General features: G+C 43.9%; 1 protein-coding gene and 1 pseudogene across 1 annotated transcript; both read right to left on the reverse strand.

Moving 5' to 3' along the window:
• Nucleotides 1-1154: 1154 nt before the first annotated feature.
• On the reverse strand, nucleotides 1155-9913 carry LOC147003466 (MHC class I-like protein MILL1). The gene is made up of 4 exons (XM_085842473.1): nucleotides 9823-9913; nucleotides 3540-3803; nucleotides 3039-3314; nucleotides 1155-1657 (listed from the first exon to the last, which is right to left on the reverse strand). The coding sequence occupies exons 1-4, from the start codon at nucleotides 9911-9913 to the stop codon at nucleotides 1155-1157; spliced, it is 1134 nt and encodes a 377-aa protein (XP_085698599.1).
• A 12935-nt stretch (nucleotides 9914-22848) lies between these two features.
• LOC110297396 (elongation factor 1-alpha 1 pseudogene) lies at nucleotides 22849-24077 on the reverse strand (annotated as a pseudogene).
• Nucleotides 24078-26391: the final 2314 nt, after the last annotated feature.

Below are 26391 nucleotides of genomic sequence, written 5' to 3' on the forward strand. Positions count from 1 at the left end.
ACCTATTCAGCACTAATTAGCATTATAAAGTCAGAGCCTACAGCCCAGTGCTGGTATTTCAGTCAGTGCTTTTAAGACAGTCTCAGCCAGATACAGTTTACCATTAGAATAGTTAGGGAATCCCACGGAAATAGGTTTTTTCTTTAGCCCTAGGAACTCAGGCAGAACTATTGAACATAGATAATTTTTCTGCCACAGGCCACCCCCTTTTTTATTTTTGTTTTGTTATCTAATGGGGGGAAATGTGGCCTCCCTTCCCCCCAGCCTGGAACCTGCCTGCTCAAGGGTGGAGCTACCGGCTCATTCGTCCTGCCACGCCCACTGCTGGAACCTGCTCTCTGCTGCCTGGAGGCACACACGTGTTCGTCCTGCTACTGGACCCTGAGTTACTTGGCGGGAAATTGGGTTCCCTCCCCCTTCCTTTATAAACTGAGTGTCTGGAAATATTAAATTGAGTCTTGATCCGAATGTTGTCTTGACTCCATTGTTTCTTCCGCCCCGTCTAGTTTCCTCTCTTTAGGCCTGAACTGCCATTCTCAGTGAACCGTTCGTGTTGTGGACCGCGGGCGGGCCGCAACATATACATACATACACACACACACACACACACACACACACACACACACACACACAGATATGTATGTATATGTGTACGTACACACACACACACACACAATATCTCCCCCAGATGCTTCATGGATATCTTTTGAGGAGAAATTTCTGTGTTTAAATCAAGAAAAAGCTGGAATAGTTATCATCATCTGGTAAAATGACTCTCGATCATCTCTTGGACTCTCAGTTTTTCCTCTGTCTTGTTTGGCTGTTTGTTTTCTATGTATTTGGTGAAGAGACAGGGGCATGTGTAGTTTGCCACAACTTGTACTTTGTTGTGGGTGTCTAGCCTGCTTCTTTGACCCTGTATTTCATAATATATATAAGAACACATCGGAAGTAACACTGCACTTCCACCAGGGGGCGGTGCCTCCCAACAGCAGTGCAGGTTAGGGTATGGTATGGTAACTCCTTAGGGCCCTCCATTCACCAGTGTGGTAAAATGGTGGTTGTGTGACTACCTTTCTACCTGTACAATTTATAAAAAGAAGCAAAGGCCTCTCACCACTCCTGTCACCTTCTGCTACAGCCTGCAGGAATATTCACCTGGTCTCTTGCAGTCCTCCTGCATGTTCTTGCTGCTCTGTAGAAAAGAGCAGAAGCCAGCAGAGCAGAACCAGAGCAGAGGCCCCATCAGTTTTCTGGCTTGATGTCCAGGAGATCACCATGACAGCTGTAGTCATTGCACTCCACAGGCTTTTCCTGACCCTGCTTCCCACACCTGAGGTGGGAAGTTGTTCTCTTCTCTCACCATAGACGGGGGCCTCAGTGGCAGCAGGTTTATTGATGTTGTGGTTGCCGTGCTTCAAGTTGCAGCTGAACTGTGGTTCCTGTCCAGGAAGTACCCGAATGGACACCCAGGCCTGGTAGGTGCCATCCCCACTGGGTAGGACAGTTTCAGATCCAAAGGTTTTCTGCTGTACTGGCTTCCTATGCTGGAGCCAGGTCAGGGTGGCCACACGTGTATACAGACCAAAAGCCCGGCATGTCAGTGTGATCCTGCCCACTGGATAGTTCCTGAAGGTTACAATCACCTCTGGGGAACCTGGGAGAAGGTAAAGTGAGTCAGTGAAGGTGAAGATCCTTCTATCTCAGCATGGTGGATGGTCCAGAAGAACCTCCCTGTTGATATTTGCCTCCAATCTACCCTCCCTAGAGGCTCCCAGTGGCTGTAGGATTGTGGGAGATGGAGACTCAGTTCCACTGGATCCTGATGTTCTTTAGGGTCAGTCCCTGAGTTCCTCGGTGAAAGAACACGATGTCCCTGCTCTCAGGGGTCAACAGTTCCTCATTCAGGCACAGGGAGCACCAGGTACTGAGAGGTCAGGGGCTCAGCATTACAGGGGCTACAAATCTGACCTGGGTGGGATGTTCTTATTTCTATTTTAAAGCCAGCTCTACAAGCCTTAAGGGACAATTGAGGGACTCCCAAAGTAGAGTCAACTGACTGTAGCCCTGATTCTGGAATTGACCCAGGACTGATGACCAGTGTCTGCCTCTTGTCTTTCTTCCTCCACAGATTTCTCTGGGCAACCTTTCATTTTCTGTCACTTGGCCAAAGCTTTAAACTTCACCTTTCAGATCCCAGAATCGGTGATACATGCCTATCATTATAGCACTAGGAAAGTAGAGGTCGGGGATGGGTGTGTGTGAATGATGGGCATTATGAGACTCTGTTTTAAAAGACAAAGCCATTTAAAAAGAAAACATAACCTTTTAAATATTTTATATTTATTTTCTTTGTTTTATGTGTATGACTACTTCGCCTGCATGAATTGTGTGTACCATGTGTATACCTAGTGCCCATGGAAGTTAACAGAGGGCACTGAATCTCCTGGAACTGTAGTTACAAATGGTTTTAAGCCACCACCTGGGTGCTGGGAATTCAACATGGGTCCTCTGCAAGAGCAACCAGAGCTCTTACCTGCAGAGTGATCTCTCCAGCCCCAGGTTGACCTTTTCAAAGTGAGAGTTGAGTAACAGTAAGAGGACCTTGACCAGGTTATGTGATATGGGGTAGCTTGTGTTTGATCTGTAGCACAGCTCCAGGGTTGCATCTTCCTCGCCTATTTTAGCTCCTAGTGAGGATGGCTCTGAACCCACCCAGTCCCACCCAGTGCTCTCCCCTCCTCCAGGACAATCTCTATCCTAGAACAGGGGGTTGTTGGATAGAAGGGAGTGCTCTTTATTCTGTATGTGAGGCCCTTGTGTCTGAGATCCAGGCAACATATGGGAACCCCTCCTTTCTGGTCTGAGGAAACTAAGAAGAGACTCTGTGTCCCAACTTCCAGGCATTACCTTAGGCTCTACCACCATTGTACACACAAATGAGAACCCAACCCCCCCACAAATCCCATGGAAGGAGCCACTTAGCCACAGGAATGTTCCCCTGGGTTCTGGGAACCAACTCTGGTGACAGTCAGTACCTGTATCCAGCAGACCATTTCTCAAGGAAGGGAGGTATCTCTGGAGCCGAGCAGGACATATGTCATCCAAGAATGTCTTAACTAGATCAGCTCTGGGTGCACGTGTCTTCCAGAACATCTTGTTTTGCTGGGTGGAGGGTCCATCCACTGTCCACGTGAGAGTCTTCTGGTCAAAGGTGAGGAGGTTCTGCCCATCATAGCCCAGTTTCCAGAAGCCTCTAATGCTTCCGTTTCTTTGAAGCTCACAGCCGAAGGTTGCCTGGAGGGTGTGAACAACTGTCCCACCCAGGCAATGACCTGTTATCTTTTTGTCTCTGGACTTAATTTCTCAGTGGGGCTGAGGGCAAGGAGGGTAGATCCTGTGATCCACCAAAGTATGGGAATCTTGTGCTTCTTAGGGAAAGACCACTAGTTTGTTCAATCAGCTTGGCCATACCTTTCCCCCACCCTGACTTTAGGAACCAGTGCTGGATCTGTATGCACTGAGCTCCATCTACTCACCCATATCCTGGCCGTTCTGGGCTGTGACCTCAGCTAGCATCCCTTTGAGTTGCTCCTCTTCTTCCTGAAGATCCCCAGTCTCTCTTGCCCAGATCTCAGCTCTCAAATGGTTTTTGATCCTGGGTTCCTGGGAGTCTGTTCTGCTGCTGCTTTTCTTATAGGGCAGGAAGGGCTCATCATCAAAGTATCTCAGGGTCAGGAACTGGGGCAACCCAGGCACCTCCCGAGACAAGGCCATGAGGTTATAGCGCAGAGTGTGGGGTTCTGAGGAGACAGGTTCATGGGTTCCCATGATCAGTTCTAACTTGAAAGACTGAAACTAGACTACTCTATGCCTCAGTGTGTCATAGGTAGATTACTGAGTCTGGCATGGCCTTGGTGGGAACAGAATGACATGGTTCCTACCCCTGAGACAGGGCCAGAGGACATGGGCCTCCATGAGTGTCAATAGCTGCCTTGGGCATAAGGCTTGTTTGTATAATAATTATATATTTTCACATTCCTCCAAGGAATGTCCTCCCTGTTAAGGTTAATAACTCCATGATAATCTGAGACAGCATGAGTTCATGAGGTGAAGGTAAAGATAATGTCTCAGCAAAACAGCAAATGCTGGGACCTTCAGGACAGCCCTTAAGGTTGTGGGAAAAAAACTCTAAAAGCATGAGTTCAAAAATATATAATTTCTTAACTATGAAAAATATAAGGTTGCAATATGAATTGTATAAGGAGCTTCACATCTAAAGAAACTCATTTTACAGTGGTTGCACCCTGTGTAATCAACCACCTGTGTCTCATGGTAAATAATTAGGAAAAATGTATAAAGTTTGTGTAAGATCTGAGGATACAGAAGCTTAAGTTGAAAGGAGCTAAGAAAGTGTTTTAGGGTTTAAGAACGTATTTAAGGTTGGTCGGTGTAGGTTATAAAGGTTGGAGGATGTGAAAGCTTAAATGGTGATAAGAAAGTGATTTAAGGTATATAAAAGAAATAAAAAAAATGCTCAGATTTCTTCTCCTTGCTATGCTGCTGTTGTATTAAGACTTCAAAAGTTCAGAGTTTTAACATTTATCAATGGAGCTCTGATAAGGTATTAGTCTAACTCTGCTAAAAACCTTCAACTTTATGATTCACTAGTATAGTCACAAACTCAAGATTTTAAATTTACTTTGGTTGTTTTTAAATATATACCTAAAAGGGACTTCTCAGTGTACTAGTTTTATATACACCCTGCCTTCTGGATAGAGGGAAGGAATCCCTCTTTCCTGGTTTGTAGTCACACTAATGATCAAGATCAATGGAGCTTTTGTCCCTTCTGCTCCACAGAAGGTTTCTGTCTTCCCTGAGATTGCCTTAAAATGTGTTCACTTTCTCTTAACCCAAAAGTGTTTTCTAAACTCTACGATGACACAAAGGTGTGAATATGTGGGTTTTAGTACAGATTGCAGTGGTAATGCTAATGTGTCTAAAAGTTATCTATTTTGTAAGCTTAATAAATTCTTGTAAGCTTCAGAGAATCAACTTGAATTTACCTCTCATGGGTCAAAAGGACTCCAGATAAATACCTGTCAATCAATATCCTGTTTCCCTACCTGCTTGTTACTGAGGGTGGAATCTCTTCTTTCCCTGGTTTTGGGATTCTCCATCTTAAACTACCAAGATCATGGGCCTAAAAATTTCAAATGTACACCTAAGACCTTTTTTCTCCCTAACCCACTTAACTTTATCTTCTGCTACACACACACACACACACACACACACACACACACACACACACACACGTACTGGCTGGTTTTGTGTGTCAACTTGACACAGCTCGACTTATCATAGAGAAAGGAGCTTCCCTTGAGGAAATGCCTCTATGAGATCCAGTGATCAAGAGGGGAGGGTCCAGCTCATTGGGGTGGTACCATCCCTGGGTGGTAGTCCTGGGCTCTATAAGAAAGCAAGCTGAGGGCCCTGTGATCCATCCAATAGCTGACTGTGAGCATCCACTTCTGTGTTTGCTAGGCCCCAGCATAGCCTCACAAGAGACAGCTATAGAGAAAGTACCCAAGGAGCTAAAGGGGTCTACAACCCTATAGGTGGAACAACAATATGAACTAACCAGTACCCCCTGGAGCTTTTGTCTCTAGCTGCATATGTATCAGAAGATGGCCTAGTCGGCAATCAGTGGAAAGAAAGGCCCATTGGTCTTGCAAACTTTATATGCCTCAGTACAGGGGAACGCCAGGGCCAAGAAGTGGGAGTGGGGGGGGGGTAAGGGAGTTGGGGGATAGAGGAGTGAGGGGTGGGTATGGGGGATTTGGGGGTAGCATTGGAAATGTAAATGAAGAAAATACTTAATTAAAATTAAAAAAAGTAAAAAAAAGAAGAAGAAAGCTGAGCAAGTCAGGGTAAGCAATGCAGTAAGCAGCACCCCTCCATGGCCTCTGTATCAGCTCCTGCCTCCAAGTTCCTGCCCTGTGTAAGTTCCTTTCCTGACTTCCTTTGGTGATGAACAACAAAGTGGAAGTATAAGCGGAATAAACCTTTTCCTCCCCAACTTGCTTCTTGGTCATGACGTTTTGTGAAGGAATACAAACCCTGATTAAGATACACATTTTCATTCCAGCATCCTCCCAAGTCCATCAGCTAAAAGGAGGTAAGAAAGGTCATAAACAGCAACTCAGCCAGAGGGACGATTCCAATAAGCTCCATAAAAACCTGAGGCATGTTGGGAGGGAGATCAAAGATGGGAGAGAGAAGGGTAAGTGTTCTGGTGACAGGAATTTCAATCCAGGATGTCCCCCAAGTGGACTAAGAGACTTTATCAGAGAGAAATGTCCCAAAACACAAAGGAGAGGCATCATTTTCCACTCTACAGGGGCCCAGTAGGATGAGAGAAGTTGCTTAGCACACCACTGTGATTTTTATCGAGACAGAGCAAGCTCCATGAGGGAGCTGAGGAAGAAGGAACAGGAGACAGAAACATAACAGGTAACTCTGAAGTGACACTCAAGTACCAGGAGAGAGCTGCTGGAGGGGAGCACCCGCTAAATAGGCCAATTAGAGAATTTATAGTCTAATATGGTGGATGTCAGAAGCCTTCAAAAACAACTGATCCATACTTTAGAAGAATTAAATCAGCAGTTTGGTTCCAGTTAGGAGAGGTCAAGCCCCTTGGAAAAGGGCACATTGAAACCCATCCTCAGTTTTGGCACCAGATGCACAAACTGTCAACATGACTGTTCCATGGTATGGTTAATGGGGAAGGTTTTTATTATAGATATTTGAGAGTCAACAGCCAGAATAGGGAGATGGAGAGTAGACTGAACATGGCCAACAGACTGAACTTGGCTATGAGAGAAGCAGAGCAGAAAGGGGGATGCATAGAGAGAGGGAGAGTAGTGGAGAGCAGAAAGAGGGGGGATGAGGGGCCAGAGAGCTGAAGACAAAGAGGATGTGGGCAAAAGAGGATGCAAAGTCAAAATAGTAGGGTTATAAGGAGAATGAGTAGCTGGGAGGGAAGGCCCCGAGCTTGAGGAGTTTAGGATAGGGACAGAACTGAGAAGAGCTGAGAAGATCTGGGATGCTAGCATGGACTCTGAAATGTGTAATAGGCACTCATAATACTGAGGAAGCCTGGAGGCCAGCATGGGCTTTGGTATGCTGATAAGCATCACAGATAGCCATTTGTCCGCCTGACAGGGATAAGAAAGAAAATGGTTCCTGTTGTTAGAAGAGCCTCTAGTCTTCATTTCTTAAAAACCATGGCTTTCTTGACTATAATCCTGGGTACAGCTTCCCTGAGCTAAAAATATGTTTATGTTGTTATTTTAATGTTTTGAGGAGCTGAGAGTTCTAAATCTTCATCTGAAGGCTGCTAGCAGAACACTGATTTCCAGGTAGCTAGGACTAGGGTAGCCATGCCCACTGTGACATACTTACTCCAACACCACCTCCTAATAGTGCCACTCCCTGGCCCAAGCATGTACAAACCATCACATTCCACTCCTTGGCCCCCCTAGACTTGTTCAAACATATGAGTCTATGAAGGCCATACCTCCTGAACTATAAAAACCCTTATTTTACTCATGTCCAAGCTTGATCTATTGAACCATGCCTTTAGGAAGGGAGAGCCCATGTTCACAAATAGAAAAGCTTGCTTTAATTAATTTGGCTGTGAGGATTTGGATCAGTGATCTTTTTTTCTTGCATCTTCAGGATTAATAATACTAACAAAGAGAGTTAAGTCTTTGAATTTGACAACAACAAAATCAAATGACATTTATTGCTGCTGCTATTGAAGAGCCACTGAGGTTGCTCTGCAGGGTCTAAAAGAGGTGATTACTTCTACTCCAGGGCACACTTTCCCAGTGAAAAGTTGCTTTAGATGAAACTAACTGGTGTCTGTGCCTTTAAACATGATATATCTATATGTGATCATTTTTTAAAAAAGTTATTTTTGACCTCTAGTATCTCTTTAAATACAAACTAGTCATCAAATGAGGTTTTAAAGGTACAACACAGGGCTTCTACCTCATCTTCAAGGTTAATCAACTACTAAATAAACATTGAATTTCTACCTTAAAGTTTAAATGTGAAAATATACTAATATTACTATAAGGCATTCAATGGTAAAAATAAGGATAAAAGATAAAACTGCTTTAATAAAAGTTATAAAAATATTATTTTAATAAATAAGAATTTATATATAAAGGTTAAGATTGATTTGTTTAAAAAATAGATAAATAAAAACTTCTTATGAGTCATAAAGGCCTGAGCATGTTTAAAGTATACAAAAATTGTGAGAAGACAAAGATAATATGATATTAAAGTTTCTGAGGTCTAATATCAATAATTCCAAAAAACTTGGCTTTAATGTATGTCAAATCAAGGTTTATTTTAAAATACCTGGCTTCTATGAAAGGAAAATAAAGACAAACAAACAAACAAAAAAGGATTTTGGTTATGTATTCTTGTTCAGGGTCAGATTTGGCAAGGCTGGTCTGAGCCTGGAGATACACCCATGAAAGAGTCAAGGTTGCAGTCTCTGGGAACCAGACTCCTACATGGAGTGTGGTTCATGTCTTATGTCATCTGGGTCTGAGATTTCCATGCTCTTTGCCAACACTGTTGTTTCCCTTGGTTGTTGTCCCATCTGTGCTTGGTATATATGATGCAGCACTTCAAAAAGCTTGCTTGGCACAAGGATCAGTTATGTAAGACCTCCTGGTTCCAGCTATTGTTTGTCTTCTTTCTTTCTCATCACCCATCCTCCCACTCTGCATCTTCCTGTTGGAGATGCTGATTCACTCGGCTTCAGGTCAAACACACAGCCTTGCTACCACTACCACACTCACTTTCTCTAAAGACCCTCAAGATTTTATACCCAGACCTCAGGCTATAAGGAGTCCCTAAGATGATCATTGCGTTCTCTGTATTGTCTCAGGATTTGGACTCTGAAAACCCTCAACCATGCCTGCTACCAAGCTGAACACTCAATGCACCTTTCCTTGTACCTTCTCACAGACACTGGATTTCTTCTTGTTGCCATGGAAACATAGTATCCCTGTGTAGCATATGATTCCTGAACTCAGTGAAAGCTTGAGACCACCAGCTCTGGATAACCATCAATCATCCTGCCCCACCAAGTTCACAGGAGTCTATGGTTATACTACTATACTAGGACAGCCAAGGACACTTCCTCCCAAAGTCAGAGTGTCCTTTAGACACAGAAGTTTCTCCAGATGGCTAGCAGAGATGCATTTTTCTAGACACTTAAGTAGATAATACACACAAGCAATACACAGACACATAGAAACACACACACACAACACACACAGACATACACACAGAAACACACATCACACACACAACACACATACAACACATACAGACAAACACAGATATACACACACACCTATACCACACACAGGCACATACAGAAACATACAGAGACACACACAAACACATATCACACAGAAATATACACAGAAACACACACACGTATATAACACAGACATACAAAAAGAGACATAGACACATAGAAACACATATACACAACACATACAGACATATATATATATATATATATATATATATATATATATATATACACACACACACACACACAAACCCAGAGACATACATAGACATAGAGAAACACAGACACATACACCACACACACACACCAAACACACACACACAAAGACACACACACACATACATACACACCAAGTTTGCTCTTGCTACACTCAACAGCACAGAGACACAGCAAGGTCCCTCTTCCTGTTCAGTGCTCACCTGCGCAGGAGCCCAGTAAGTCCTCCAGGAGCAGGTACACTATCCACAGGTGGATCGCAGCTAGGGCTCTGAGGTTCCTGGACAGCAACATCTTCCCTCTGCTTGAGACTTCTGAGTTTACTTTGAAGATTCAAAGCCAGATGAGCTCCTCTTACTAGATCCACCCACCTCAGGAATCCAAGGAGGGTATCACTGGGACTTCAGATGGAGGGGGATCCTAAGAGGCTGAAAGGGGATCCTGAAAGTGGCTGGGCTGGCTGGAGGGCTGCTGGTCCCTGTACAGAGAAGCTGAGAAACACAGAGGTGCTCAGAATGCTTTGGGCTCAGGCAGCCCTGATTCAAATGCTCCTCCCTGAAATCATCAAAGCCCTCCTTCACAGCTATCCCTACTGCATTCTCTACAATAAGCAGGAAGGTTTTTTTCTTAATGTTTTGGATAGGAGTCTGGAATGCAAGTGAACCTCTCATCAACAAGGACAGGCAGGACAGGCAGGTATCTCAACCGGGGTTTTATTACCTGCTCCCCATAACAAGATTCCAGCTTCCCACTCAGGTATCTGTGCATGCTCACACAGGACTTGGGAAAATTCCCTTTACAACTATAAAAACAAATGATGCATGTTTCCTATTAATAACTGACTGGAAGTGAGTAAAGCTATGGAAGACTCTGGAGGGAAATTTGAAACAATCAATTAACTGTTGTTTGCTCTTTGAGTTTAGGTTTGTTGTTGCCTGGAGTGAGCTGAGCCCTAGGAACTAAACTCACCACCCTCTGCTGCTGAGCAGACCCTGCCCAGCCTGGCCTTAAGCATTTTAAAGCAGAAACAATGAAGTAAAAGTAATTATAGCAAGAAGAGACACCGTTTGTATACTTTCTCAGTAGTTTAGAAACTAAGGGCTGAGGGTGGTGGGGCACATCTTTAATCCCAGCACTTTAATTCCAGGCAGGGGCAGGCAGATCTTTGTGAGTTTGATTCCAGCCTGGACACCCTAAAGAGTTCCAGGACAGCCAGGACTATGTAGAGAGACCTCTTCTGAGAGGGGAGGGAGGGAGAGAGAGGAGGGGGAGGAGGAGGGTAAGAGAGAGAGAGGAAGAGGGAGAGAAGGAGAAGAGGGAGAGAGAGAAGGAGAGGGAGAAGGAGAGGGAGAGAAAGAGAGGGAGAGGGAGAGGGGAGAAGGAGAGAGAGAAGAAGAGGGAGAGAGAGAGAGAAGGAGAGGGAGAGAAAAGGGGGGAGGGAGAAAAAGAGAGGGATAGGGAGAGGGAGAGGGAGAGGGAGAGAGGGAGAGGGAGAGGGAGTAGAAATACCCTGCAGCTGGAGCAAAAGGGGCATGCAAACCCCTACAGAAATTTCTTTTACTGAAGTCTCCAGTTTCCAGTTTTTCTTAGGAAAAATACTAACTAACTAAACAGCACTGTTCAGATGAGAACCTGAGGCCGGCTTGTCAGACCAGCCTGTTTCTCCTGCAGAGACAACTTAATGATGAATGTAAGTGGAAATTTAGAAGGTGCACAGTGGCTGTCATGTTCTGCAGTTTTGAAGTTATTTTAATTATTTGTTTGTTTGTTTGTTTGAGGCAGGGTCTCTCTATATAGTCCTGGTTGTCCTGAAACTCACTATGTAGGCCAAGCTAGCCTCAAACTCACAGTGAACTACCTGTCAATAACTACCAAGTGCTGGACTTAAATGCATGCATCATTACACCCAGCCCTTTAAAATTATTTTAAAGTCAGCATGCAAAGGGGCAGCTTTCATCTATCATTATATGTGATTCTTTTTTATTCCCTGTCCCATTGCCCTCCCCTGTCTCTCCCACCCCATCTCTGGTTCCCCCCCCCCTCCTGTCATGACATCCTTCCTTCTTTCATGGCACATGGATCATTACAGTCCTCCTTAGGCCAGTGGTTCTCAACTTTCTCAATGCCGTGACCCTTTAATACAGTTCCTCGTGCTGTGATCTCCCCCCCCCCATAACTTCATTTTTGTTGCTACTTCGTAACTGTAATTTTGCTACTATTATGAATCATAATGTAAATATCTGTGTTTTCCAATGCCCTTTGGTGATCAGTGTGAAAGGGTCACATCCCACATGTTGAGATCTTTCCCTCCTCTCTCATGATCCCATTTTTACTTTCACCTCTTTCGTACACATATGCACACCCATATATTTTTACACACACACACACACACACACACACACACACACACACACACACACTTTGCCCATACATTTATATCTAGATTTCTTGAGAGGAAGTACAGTTTCATAATTCTGAGCTGGATTCTCTCTCTCTCTTTCTCTCTCTGTCTCTGTCTCTCTCTGTCTCTCTGTTTCTGTCTCTGTCTCTGTCTCTGTCTCTCTCTGTCTCTCTGTTTCTGTCTCTGTCTCTGTCTCTGTCTCTCTCTCTCTCTCTCTCTGTGTGTGTGTGTGTGTGTGTGAGAGAGAGAGATACATAATGGCCCCAGAGCCTTCAGGAACATGGCTGTGGTATAGGGAACTAATGAAGTATTTGACTCTTATAATCCAAAGTGGTTTTTTTTTCTTTTTTCTTTTTTCTTTTTTCTTTTTTCTTTTTTCTTTTTTCTTTTTTTAATCCTCCAGCAATGGCTGACATGTTCACCATAAGCCATGTTCTCCAGCCACTTCACACACACTGAACATGGATGTGTACCTGAGGTTCTTTGCAAGCATACAAACATGAAACTACCCCAGTTATTTGAATATCACATTACTTACCACATCAGAAAACATGCCTATTGCTGCTGTTGTGTGTGCTCTGTTCACCATTGTACACGAGTGTGTGTCCATACACATGTGGAGACCACAGCCAACTTTGGATGTTTTGCTGTTGCCTTCAATCTAATATTATCTCCCACGTAACTTAAGATCTTCATTTTGCCTATCTAGCTGGGAGTGACACATCCAGGCTCTGTTGTCCTCTGCTCCATCCTGGCCCTGGGGTTGCAATCTCTCACAACCATCCTAATTTTTGCATGGACGATGGGGATCCAAGCCTAGGTCCTCGGCTTGTGCAGCAAGCATGTTTCCTTCTGAGCCATGTCCTCAGCACCAAGACATCCACAGTTCTTCAGTGTAAAGCCACACTTGTCATCATCATGGCCACCTCCAGTGTTACCTTTTGCTGCAGCTGTAGTAAGATCTCAGCATTTGGGTGTCCTGTGTCATTTTCTTCAGTTTCAGTTTCAGTTTCGTCATCATATGCTATAACCCACACACTCCAACTTTCTCTGCAAACTTTCCCCGAGACTCTTACTTCTAAGTCTTCTGAAGACACATGGGATTCCTGTGCTAAAGTCATTTCAAACATACTGGCCACCCCTCCAGCCCTGCAACCGATGGCTTTTGAGGTGAAGTTCTCTCTGATCAATGTTGTTATAGGAGTTTGTTTGACATTCTGACCAGGCAGGGGGAATCCACACCATCACTACACTCCCAATAGGCCACAACCAAGAACAGGTTAGACCAGTGACAGGTTGCCCTCAAAGGTCTTTCCCTCTTTGTCTAGGCTTCTGTGTGCACAGAGGGTACAGCTTACTCTAACGGAATTGTGATTGGAAAGGGCAGCTCCCCCAAGTAAGACTGATAGCTCACAGTGTGGGATAATTTTTTTTTGTGCCATCCAGGTCATGATGGAATGAACACTCTTTCTGTGATTGTAGCCAGTAGCTAATAATTGTAGGCATAGAGTTGGCTCTGAGCCACAGGCAGTGCCCTCTTGACCTGCAGGTGGTTGATGCTGCTGATATCCTTGAATCCTGTCCTATGTTGAAATGTAGTTAAAAAAAAAAAAAAGAGACCAGCATGGCTTTCTGATGTAAAGGAATATGCCAGCATGTGTGGGTAGATAGGCAGTATGTGTCTGACCTCATCCACTAAGCCTTGGGCACAGGGTGCCACCCAGTGATTCCTCCTCCTTCCCCCCTTCCCCTCCTAGTTTAAGAGAATCTGCTGTGACATGCTATAGAGCACACGTGTTGTCTCCCCTGTAAGGGTAGGTAGTAAACTTTGGTGGCCCCTGAGGAGAGGAAACACTAGATGCGGTACTGATGACATCATAGAACAGAGCACCCTCTCAAGGAATAGTCATTGATTTTATTTCCTCCCCATGGCATTTGCCTGGTTGAAGGAGCTGTACCCCAGGCTCCTAGTATGACAAAGACCGGGGAGTATAGGGGAAGAGTGGAGGCAATCAAAAAGCAAAAGCCTGACCAAGGAGGCCATGGCTCTAGTTCCTCCCCAAGGTACAGAAGTCAGAGTGGATAGATTGTAAGAGTGTTAGGGCTTCAGCAAGACTGCTGTGAGGCCATGTCTTATAGATCTGATGGAAGCTGAACACATGAGAGCTCAATGATATGGGCCCAAGCCCTAGATAAAGAGCTACAAGCAACTGATGACAGATGCTGGAAGGTGGAAAACTTGCCTCTTCAAGAGATGTGTCCCCTAACTGGTTATTCAATACCAGGTGGTCAGCCCTGGAGACATGCACTCAACACTAAAGACACTGAGAAGGTTGTATTTATGTATTTGTTTGTTTATATATGTGAATGTATTAAAAAAATAACAGGGGAATACTAGTCAGAGACAGGTTTAAGAAGGAAAGGGGTGGGGAGATAGAGAAAATGAGGGGGCAGATCTGAGGGTAAGGGGGTATGAAAAAGCCATATGCCCAAGCCACCAAGAGTATCCCTTCTCATAACAACTATCCATTGACAATATCTTCTTAGCTATGGGTGGGACTTCATGTTGACCCTCTCCACGTTGGGATTTTGTCTCCACCTTGTGCTGATCTTGTGCATCTGCCTCAACTGTTGTGAATTTATGCTTGCAAGTGCCCTGTTGTGTCCAGAAAAAGACTGTTTCTAGCTAGTCACCCACTGGGGAAAGGGTGATGGATCTAGAAGGAGTTACATGAGTGAATTAATATGACCATCATGTTTTGTACATTTAAAAAAAATAAAACTGAGAGAGAAAAGGGAAAAAGCTCTATATAAACCAACAATCTTGTAAACAAAGTTAAAAGTTTGAAGGGCAATACCCTACATGGTTAGCAAAAGCTCCCTTTTGAAGTTATAGGTTATTGAACAAAATCTCCAGTGCCAAGATGAAGTGGAAACTTCCAGTCTCTTTGGAAAGTCAGTCATGCCAAATGATGTTCTGCTGGGGCACACAGGTGAAAGGATGTCTTGCTAAAGCAAACACATGAAAGACTGTTTTCCTTAAGCAGACATGGGTAAAAGGATGTTTGGGTATAGCAGACACGTGAAAGGAGGCTTGATGAAGGAATATAAATTTGACCCCACAGACAGTGGAAGACAAGCACTGAGCTTTGGTTTGTTTTGCTCTGCCTTGATATTCTTCACTAAAGACATGCATCATTGGTTCACCTTACATACATATTGAGCTCAACTTGTGGTAATGCTGCAATTGAGAGAAACTTGCCCAAGAACTGCTTGTGAGGTTCCTGCAGCAGCTTGCTGTTTCTGTGGCCTTGCTTCAGGCCAGTTGGTGAGGCCATTTCTTCAGGATTGAACTACACCTGATTGGTGTCTGCCTGCAGAAAGGACTGGACTGTAGGTGCTGGTTTGTGCCTGGTATCTGCCTCCCGAGAGGACTGGATTGCAACTGCTGAGTCATATTTGGTGTTTGCTAGGGGACTGGATTGCTGCCAAAGAAGATCAAGCTTGCACCCAAAGAACTATTGTTGAACAGGTCTACTTCCCCCATACCCTAAGAACTTTTCTCTTCCACTACCTCTGTTGAGTAGTAGGCTAGAGCAGAGGTTAAGCTCTTACTAAAAGTAGGTTGCAAAACATTCATGCCCTGATCTCTTGATCATGGAGTCCCTATTGGCTCAAGAAACAACACAGGTTCTTGTCCTTGGCTGCCTGTCAGAACTAGGTGGTAGCACCTGATTGCTGAAGACATGACACGTAGAGTCACATGATACAGAACCATCAGGATGTAGCTGTGTTGGAAGCCTCCTTCCTGCCTGATACCTTTTGTGGTGTCAGAAAACACTAGATAGACTGTTGGGGGAGAAAAGTTTTACCCAGATGTGAATGCAACTATGATATCAATCTTCTAGGAAAGGCTCAATATTGGCATGGATGTTATGGAGGTAACCAGCTGCTCCCTGATTGAATTGGAGGTATACAGATGTTTTGGGGGTAACCAGCATGGTTCCTGATTGGCTTGGAGGTATACTTCACCAGAGAGGTTCCATATGTGATTCCATAGTTCCACTCAAAATCCATGGCATGGGAGGTTGGTACTAGGACCTGGTGGTGTGGTGTGTGAGCTTGCACAAATCTGTGGTTTAATCCAGTTCACAAAGCATGGGAACACTTTCTAAATACATGTGTTTATACTCACAGACAGTTAACACTCTTGCTTTTAATCAGACAGGCTTCTCTTTGGCTGAACTGCATTGAAGGCTGAGAGGTGTAAGCAGCACAAGGTACCGAGAATGAGGGATCTTTGTGTGTGTTTGTGTGTGTGTGTGTGTGTGTGTGTGTGTGTGTGTGTGTGCCCAGCACTAGATAAGACATCTTCTCCTAGGCTCTGAGAACATTGCAAAAGAGGAGATGGAAAGGTTGTAAGAGCTGAAAGGTACAATGAAGAAGCATTGTAAATGCCATCTTCTGTGCAAGACATAGCCACTGTAAGCAGGAACTTGCAAATCTGGTTGATCCATGCTGGGCCTACACAAGAATGCCAGGAAGAATGGAGGAGGGACTGAAAGAGCTCTCACATTTACTTCTGAACTGTTTCCTTTGGATAGATTTGGGGGAAGATGTGTGCCATTGGTGACCCCATCAGGCTACAGCAAATGTCACACTTCAGTGTCACACAGATGCCTCAGAATGCTGGAAACAGTCCAGTAGGGAGCTGGGGGGCAATAATGCATTATATACTGTTGTTCTTCCTATGGGGCTTCCAGGAAGGAAGGTATGGGGGGGTGAGTTGGGGGTGGGTGGGTGAGGGGGTGGGGAGCATCCTCTCAGAGGCAAAGGGGAGTGGGATGGGATGAAGAACTCTTGGAGGGGGAATGGAGAAGGGGAGCAACATTTACATTGGGATGTAAATAAATGCAACAGTAAAGAAAGAATGCACTATATATGTATCTGTGAAACCATCAAAAAACTAGCTTAATGATAATAGTGAAAAACACTGTCCACATGACTTATTACAAAATATCATATTCTGAGATGACTTGAAACTGCTCTCCAAGGTGGTCTAGAGGAAGTCATCTGTCTGAGTGTTGGTGGGCATGAGACTCCTGTGGAGAGAGGGATATGAGGAGGTATAGGGTAGGAGACTGAGACGCATGGAGTGTCTTATATATAGCTACCCAGATATGGGAAGATGGGGCCTCAGCAGATACTGCACTCATGGGGGTGGGGCTCAGTCACCCATGCTCTGTCCTTGCCTTTTCCTTCTCCCACCTGAACTGTAACAGAAAACTCACCTTGGCACTGATTGTGGAGATGAGGACAGACAGACTTGCAAAGCCTAACAGCTTACCCCACAAAGTTTCAGAAGATATGGACACAGCTACAAGAAATTGCCTAGATTGTGGTATGAGAACCACTGAAAAGCACTGCTATTGCCCACCTGGGCTTGGTCTACACTGTGGAAAAGAATTAGAGAGTCAAATGCCTCATATTGCCTAAGCCAAAGTGAGTCGTTTCTCATTTCACGAGTTATCCACAGACAAAAAAGCCCCGAGTCTTCTGGGCTTGAAAGCCAGACTGACTCTGCCCAAGCTGCCGCAGAGACCACAGGAAACTGTTTGGACTATAGATGAACTCTGTCATTTTTTAATTAATATATGACTGGTAGATTATAATTTGTTCTTCCCCAGATTTCTGACTACGTTACCAGCTAAGATAACTGTAGCTTGACAGCTGGAAAACAGACCCAGTTCTTTACCTAAACTCAGTTTCTAGCAACTAGTTCAGATGTAAGCTTCCACAGGGCTTCCCATCAAGGAGATCACATTCTAGTTAAATCTTAAATGGCCTCAGCAAGTATACAAGGTGGAGGAACCTCTGCACTGTCTTGTCCCGTTACACTTCGAAAATTTTCTCATGATGATGACTCTTAGACCTGATTCCTACATCTGGGTCTCTTTCATTTCCTCTCTTTTTAAATTGCGGGGGTGGGGGTGGGGGTATCTCTGGAACCAAAAAGCCAATCTCTTGATTTTTTCGCTGGAGTTTGGAGTAAAAATGAAGTTCATGTACAATAGTGTAATAATGTAATGATTATTAGTACTTGAGCAAGATGGGTCCCTGATTGTTAAGCTTATTTTGTTTTGTTTGTTTGTTTGTTTGTTTGAATTTTGTTTTTGTTCTTTTTTTCTTTTTCAGCAAGACACTGTTTAGGAAATACTGGGACTAGTGTGAGACACTTCATGCAAATAATTGCATCTTTGGGTTTTAAAGTCCTGTGCTGGCTTTTTCCCTCCAATGTGATGCCTCACAGGATGAGGAGTTCATTTTTTTAGATGGCATGGTTTTAAAAACCACCTGAAATAGCTCTGAAACCAAGCGCTCCTCTGCTTTCACCACACACAGGATTATTAGATTGTTGTGGGGTATCCAGCAGAGTAGAACTTCACCCCCACAGCCACAAAGTGACACTATTCCATTCTTCACTAATAGGAGTCTGAGGAGCCTGACCGGCTTCATAGTGTTTTGGGTAAAAAAGCCTGGGGGGTTTTGTTCTGAATTATCGCCACTACAGCAGGATATTTGACAGCGTGGGGGGGTGCGGGGGGAAGAGGGGTGCTGTTGAAATGGGGGAAGGGAGCTGCTCTGTTTCCGTGTTCAGCCTGCGGTCGCCTTCTTCCTTGCAAGGGATCTGTACAGAGGAGAAATACTCGACTGGCCCAAGACTGGGCAGAAGGAATGAAGGCGTCTGGGGTGAGGGTAGGCATGGGAAGGTGGGTGACCAGGAAGCCCAAACTCAGGACAAGCTCATAAAGATGAAGACTTAAAATGTTTCTTATCTTCAAGTCTTTTCTGTTTTCACCCCTCCCTTGGCTTCATTTCTACACCTTGATTTTACCAGCTAAAATTCTGCTAATCTGGCTGATGAGGCACGCCCCCCCCCCCCCCCTCCGCCGCATCCTGCAGATTCCTTCAAAGCAGAGCAGCCCTGCCACATTGCCCTGCGCTGTTTTATGTTTCAGCAGCAAAGCAGACTCTGGAATGTGGGATTTGTACTCCTTCTCCACCCCAGTCCCAGATTCAAGCCTTTTTCTCCTGTTATGTTTCTAACTCCATTCCTGAGTCAGACCTACCTCCTGGCTGTGTGACAGGGTTTCCCTGTCTTTATCTTTCAGGCTGGCTGGTATGCCAGAGCAGTAGCAGGTAGGGACAGAAGAATTCTGGGAGAACCTGGGATTCTGGGAGAACCTGGAGTCTAGGTCTGCTTTGGTATTGCTAAATAGGCACCTGTGCAGCTTATCAGAGGTCTCAAATCCAACCATAAATTTTTCTCATCTAAAGTAACTGTCCTGAAAGATAATTACGAAAGCTAAAAGCTGAAACTGAACAGGTAACATTTCTTAGGGAGACGTAAAAGAATTCGTTATTTGATCTCATTCCCTTCTTTTCCAACCACTCTCTTAACTACCTATGGGCTCAGCTTCCTTGAGCTAAAAGGATGTTTATCCTGCTGTTTTAGTGTTTTTGTTTTCGTTTTGATACGTGGTACATTACATTAGCATACCAACAAAGAGCAAACACTTTGAGATTGGCAGATTTCTACAGTGAATCAAAGGACAATTCTAGCTGCTGCCACTGAGGTTGCTCTACTGGGTCTTAACATCTAAAGAGGTGGTTGGTCCTACTGCAGGGCACACTTTCCCAGTGGACAGTTGCTTTAGATGAGAATGACTTATGCTTGAATTTGAGACCTGGGACAAGCCACAGAGGTGGCTATTTAACATACCAAAGCAGACCAAGCTTCCAGGTTGTCCCAGAATCCGTCAGTCCCTACCTGCTACTGGGCTGGCATACTGCCCACCACCCTGAACTTTCCAGGCCAGGGGCTGGACTCTTCATTATATAATCCAGTCCCCCGTTCCCCACCCCTGTCTCCCCCACCCCCACTCTGTTTTTTTTGTATTCCTGAGACTCAGTCTGTAGACCAGGCTGTCCTTGAACTCAGAGATTCATCTGCCTCTGCCTCCCGTGTGCTGAAATTAAGGCGTGTGCCACCACATCCGGCCCTATGAAACAGAATTACCAGTAGAGGAGACTCAGATGGCTGAAAAACACATAAAGAAAGGTAAAAAATTCTTATCCATCAGGAAATTGAAATACAAACTCCTTTGAGATTTCATCTTGCACTTAGAGAATTGCTAAGATCAGCAACACAAACGACAGGTCATGCTGCCATGGATGTGGAGTAAAGGGAACACTCATCTATTGATGGTGACAGTGCCAACTTATACAGTCCCTATAGAAATCAGTGAGGCAATTCCTCAGAAAGATGGAACTCGATCTACATCAAGATCTGGCTAGACCTAACTCTTGGGCATACACCCAAAGAACACTTCATCCTGCCACAAAGATGCTTGCACAACCATGTTCATAGCTGTTCTATTCATAGTATCCAGAAATTGAAAACAACCTAGATGTCCCTCAACAGAAAAATCAATGAAGAAAATGTGGCATATTTACACAATGGAGTATTACTTTGCTGTTAAAAAATGAAATTACAAGCTGGGAGGTGGTGGTGCACGCCTTTAATCCCAGCACTTGGGAGGCAGAGGCAGGCAGATTTCTGAGTTCGAAGCCAGCCTGGTCTACAGAGTGAGTTCCAGGACAGTCAGGGTTACACAGAGAAACCCTGTCTCGAAAAACCAAACCAACCAACCAAACAAATAAACAAAAAACAAAAAAAAAATGAAATTACAAAATTTATAGATTAATGGATGTAAATCAGAAATAAACCATCATCCTGGGTGAGGTATCCCAGACTCAGAAAGACAAATATGGTAGAAATTCACTTTTATGTGAATATTAGCTGTGAAGTCAACGATAACTAAGCACTCCACCAAGCCACAGTAGGTAGGTATAGAGAGTAAGAGGCTAGTGGGAACAGATAGACCTTGTTAGGAAAGGGAAACAGAATAGATTACTATAGATGTATGGGGGCACTGGAATGGGAGGATCAAGTACAGAGGGGAGGACAAGAGGGAGAGACATCTAAAATTAGGGGGCATTTGAGGGGTAGTATGGAAACAGTAGAAAAATCCCAAATATACACATATATGAAGGCAATCTAATTGACATTCTCAAATTATGGAGGAGACAGAATTTCCACTAGCCATCTCTTGCCATCAAATGTAGATCCCAGGACCTGAATTGGGTTACATCTACTTAAATTGTTGGCCACCTGGTCCCATAGGAATCACCAAACAAGACTATAGGCTGCTTTTTACAGACTGACAGCAGGCCCCATTGCTGAAGACAACACCTACACAACTCATTGGATTTGGAGAAGTTGAGCTGGTGCCTACATAGAGCCATCATTCCTGTGTTCTAGTGTCTTTGGTACAGGGAGATACTCCTCAGGCTACCAAAATAGAAAGGTAAATATCAAGTCATCCACTAAACCTTTATCTACAGTGATGGCTTCTCTGCAAGATATGCTATGGCAAGAGTGACGCAAAGCTTGTGGGAGTAACCAAATGACAACTGACTTGTCTATTCCAGAAGATGGACCCATACCCAGTACTTCTTGGGTGACCAAAATCCTGAGACTAGAGAACTCAGGAACATAGGGTAAAGTCAAGGTTATATATATATGTATATACTCTAACACAGTAGAAAAGTTCCTCAGAGCTCACTGAACCCTGCAGAAGAGGTGGAACTCATGCAAGAGTCAGAGGGGATTAGAAGACACCAAGAAAACAAGACTCTCTAAATCAATATGAACAAAGCTCATATGAACTCACAGAGACTAAAGCACAGAGTCTGCAACTGGTCTGCCCCAGGTCCTTTGCTCATATATTATGGCTCTCACTTTAGTGTTTTTATGGGATTCCTGAGTATGCAGATGAGTGGGTCTCTGACTCTTGTGCCTTTTCTTGGGCTCGTTCTTCTACTGATTTGTTTTGTCCAACTTACAATGTGATAATTTTTCTTTTACTTTAGTGTAATATATATAATGAATGGCTGGGCTGTGATGGCGGTGCATGCATTTATTTCCACTTGGGAGGCAGAGGCAGGTAAATCTCTATAAATTTGAGGTTAGCCTACAGAGTGAGTTCCAGGACATCAAAGGCTACACAGAAAATCCTGTCTTGAAAAAAGAAAAAAAGAAAAAGAAAGAAAAAAGAAGAAAGAGAGAAGGCAGGATCTGGAACTAAGCCCCAAGCTTGGTTGTCTGCCTCCCCACTCCCCATCAGCCAGGCTGCCCCAAACTCCCTCCCAACCTGGGGCCACTCGATACAGGTCTTCTTTGCCCTCCCACGGGACTAGTGAGCCAGCTGCTGGAGCAAATATGTCCCTGGGAGCTGGCTTCCTCCCTACCAACTCTAGTGCAGGAGAATCCCTCCTCCCCTCCACCATCCAGGATCTGCCATGAAGAGCTTGTACAAGTAAAGTGTTTGCTGATTGGGAAAAAAGAATGATCGAGTGAATAAATGAATTCTTTTATACAACAGTTTATTGATTCAAATAATTTTAGGAAGATTTTTTTTCTCATTAAACTCATTTTAATGGGTCTCAAAATTCTGTGACAGGCCTTTGGTTAAGTTGTTTCCATTAAAAAGTACTGATTTTGAAAACTAATAACTTAAAACTGCCACACACAAAAAAAATGGTCCATAAAATATTCACCTTTCATTCTGAAGGTTTTACGAAGCATTGTTATCATTAACCAGTCTTTCACTAGTAAACTTAAATGGCCAATTGAGGCAAACAGTTCTAATACCATTCTTCCACCACTGACTAAGACTGGAGTGGCAGGTATTAGGGATAATATTCATGTAGCCTTCTGAGCTTTCTGGGCAATTTTGGTGAGTTTGACAGCTCCAACCACCTTCTTGTCCACAGCTTTGATGTCACCCACAGCAACTGTCTGTCTCATGTCATGAAAAGCACAATGACCAAGTGGAGGATAATCAGAGAAGCTCTCACACATAGGATCTTGCCAGGGACCATGTTAACAATGGCTGCATCACTGGACTTCAAGAATTTGGGGCCATCTTCCAGCTTCTTACCAGAATGAGGATCAAGCTTTCCTTTAAGCTCAGCAAACTTGCATGCTATGTGGGCTACTTGACAATCCAGTACAGGAGCATAAACAGCACTAATTTGGCCTGGATGGTTCAGGACAATCACTTGAGCAGTGAAGCCAGCTGCTTCCATTGGTGGGTCATTTTTGCTATTGCCAGCAGCATTGCCATGTCTAATGTCTTTATGTCTTTGATGGAGACATTTTGTTTTTGGTTTTTTGTTTGTTTGTTTGTTTGTTTTTTTTTTGAGACAGAGTTTCTCTGTGTAGTTCTGGCTGTTCTGAAACTCACTTTATAGATCAGGCTGGCCTCGAACTCAGAAATCTGCCTGCCTCTGCCTCCTGAGTACTGGGATGGAGACATTCTTTACATTGAAGCCCACATTGTCCCCAGGAAAAGCTGCTCTCAAAGTTTCACGGTGAATTTCAACAGACTTGACTTGACTGGAGCAAAGGTAATCAGATTTGAGAACACCAGTTTCCACTTGACCCACAGGGACTGAACCAGTACCCCCCATTTTATAGACATCCTGAAGGGGCAGTTGCAGAGGCTTGCTAGTTGGAAGAGTTGGTGGCAGGATACAATCCAAAGCTTCCAGTGTTGTGGTGCCACTGACACTGCCATCTTTACAGGTGACTTTCCATCCCTTGAACCAAGGCATATTAGCACCTAGCTTCAGCATGTTGTCACTGTTCCAACAAGAAATCGGCACAAATGTTACTGACTTATGGTAGTAGCCACATTTCTTAATGTTGCTGACTTCCTTAATGATTTCCTAGTATCTCTTCTGACTGTAGGGTGGCTCAGTGGAATACATTTTGTCCACACTAACAATTAGCTGTTTCACACTGAGGGTGTAAGCGAGAAGGGCACACTCACGGGTCTGTTCATTCTTGGAGATACCAACTTCAAATTCACCAACACCAGCAGCAACAATCGGGACAGCACAGTTGACCCGAGATGTGCCTGTAATCATGTTTTTGATGAAGTTTCCATGTCCTGGGGCATCAATGATAGTCACATAGTATTTGCTGGGCTCAAATTTCCACAGGGAGATGTCAATAGTGATACCACACTCACGCTCAGCTTTCTATTTGTCCAAGACTCAGGAGTACTTGAGGAGTCTTTTCCCATTTTGAAAGCCTCCTTTTCAAACTTTTTGATGGTTCATTTGTTTATTCCATCACATTTGTAGATTAGGTGGCTGGTTGTGGTGGACTTGCCTGAATATATATGTCCAATAAGGACAATGTTGGCTGTTCCCATTTTGGCTTTGAATTAGAGGTGGTTTTCACAACACTTGTGTTGTGACAGCAAACCAGTTGCATAAAAGTGGGAAGAAAGTTTTAAGAAATGGTTTTAGTTATTTTGCCAGAAAGATATAATAAAGTTAGAATCAGGATAGAATGTGCCAATTTCTCATAAAATAGTAAGTAAAGGCTGCACAAGAAATTGGGAAATAAGCTTCCACAATTACACTAAAAAGAGAGACTTCAGAAAAATTTGTGATCAAGGAAAAACATTCATTCTAGCTCAGATCCAAGAATAGAGTCACAAGTGTGCACTATGGTAAAGCAAGTCCATGTGAAACTGTGGCTTGGAATTTATAATCGCAGTACTTTGAGGTCAGAGACTGAAGCACTGCTTTGAACATGATATCATCATCCTTCTGTAACTCCCTCTTTGTGTGACATTTTATCTATGAGGTAAGTTTCTAAGAACTTTTGATTACTAAAAGGACAAAGAAAGGAAACAAAGCAGTGGCTTGGAGGGCTCTGCCACATCCATCCATCCATCCATCCATCCAGCCATCCATCCATCCATCCAGCCATCCATCCATCCAGCCAGCCATCCATCCATCCATCCACACATCCATCCAAATGCATGTGTGTGGTATTTGGGGCTCAGTCCCATCCACCAAATGCGTATATGCATATGTCTGTTTGTCTATACATATGTGTGTAAATATGTGTATATGTATGTAAGTATGAAAGAACACTTGTAGAGTTGAGACAAATTATCAGACCCGGCCAGAATGTGTGTGTGTATGTGTGTGTGTGTGTGTGTGTGTGCATATTGCATGTGTAAAAGATTTAAATTCTTTTCCTTTATTTTCTCCCTATTTCACAAAGAGTTAACAAACTTTGAGCCTCTGGCTTGGCCAATGGAGCTCCTGGATGGTTTCACAGGGGAAGCAGCCCTGGCAATAAATCCTTTACTTAATTCCCCTCTGCAAAGCAGCATGTGTTAATCCCCAGAGATCACTGCTCACTAAAGCACAGAGTTATTGACTAAGAGACCAGCACTTAATTTTTCTTTCTTTTTTCTTTTTAACTTAATTATTTATTTGTTTACTTTATATCCTGTTCGCTGACCCCCTCTAAGTCACCCCCACCCACAATCCTTCCCCATTTCTCCTCCCCTTCTCCTCTGAGTAGGTGGGGGTCCCCTGGGTATCTCCATACCCTGGCACTTCAACTCTCTGCAAGACTAGGTGCATCCTCTCCCACTGAGGCCAAACAAGGCAGCCCAGCTAGAAGAATATATCCATCCCACAGTCAGGCAACAGCTTTTGGGATAGCTCCTGCTCCAGTTGTTCAGGACCCACATGAAGACCAAGCTACACATCTGCTACATATGTGCAGAGAGGTCCAACCCGTGTATGTTCTTTGGTTTAGGCAGCTCAGACTCTGAGAGCCTCAAGGGTCCAGGTTAGTTAACTATTGAGACCAGTGCTAACAGTAAGAAAGAGTTAAGTTTGCAGAGGCTATCAATCTCTGGCCCTCAGAACAGTAAGAGGAAGTTACAAGGCCATAGATCTTCAGGATTTGGCCTTTGTCCAACTCTGTATTCCACCTCAGCTTGGTCCCCTAAAGTCCAGGCAGGTCCTGGTGACTAGCCACAGTGGTAAAGGTTAACAATTGATCTGTCACTTGTACCTACTAGGCAAGGGAAAAATCTGTTTTCTTCAGTAAATGACTCTTGTTGTATCAATACTCCAGGACCTTCATGATCAGGAGTAATTGACCAATGGACCAATGATGTATAATTGGACACCACAGTTTTGTTGTGTGTACTTCTATTTGGTCGTATATGTGTGTGTATGTGTGTGTGTGTGTGTGTGTGTGTGTGTGTGTGTGTGTGATCTTTTTGGATGTGGTTTTATTTTGTTTTGTAGGTTTTGGGGTATATTTTTGCTGTATTAGGCTTTTGTTTCTTTGTTGAGAAAGAACTGAAAGTTGGGTGTCTGGTGTTTTAAATAAGAATGGTCCCCACAGGTTTCCAGTTCC

The sequence above is a fragment of the Mus caroli genome, unplaced genomic scaffold (assembly GCF_978045245.1).
Source record: "Mus caroli unplaced genomic scaffold, Mus_caroli_1 scaffold_8, whole genome shotgun sequence".
NCBI classification, from domain to species: domain Eukaryota; kingdom Metazoa; phylum Chordata; class Mammalia; order Rodentia; family Muridae; genus Mus; species Mus caroli.

Bases quoted from the DNA above. Each gene is read 5' to 3' on its own strand.
- LOC147003466 (XM_085842473.1), bottom strand. From the start codon at position 9,913: ATGTTGCTGTCCAGGAACCTCAGAGCCCTAGCTGCGATCCACCTGTGG. The intron at 3,804-9,822 runs GTGAGCACTGAA...CTGTCTCCTCAG, and splicing joins CTTACTGGGCTCCTGCGCAG to AACCCCACACTCTGCGCTAT. The intron at 1,658-3,038 runs GTACTGACTGTC...ACCTTCTCCCAG, and splicing joins AAATGGTCTGCTGGATACAG to GTTCCCCAGAGGTGATTGTA.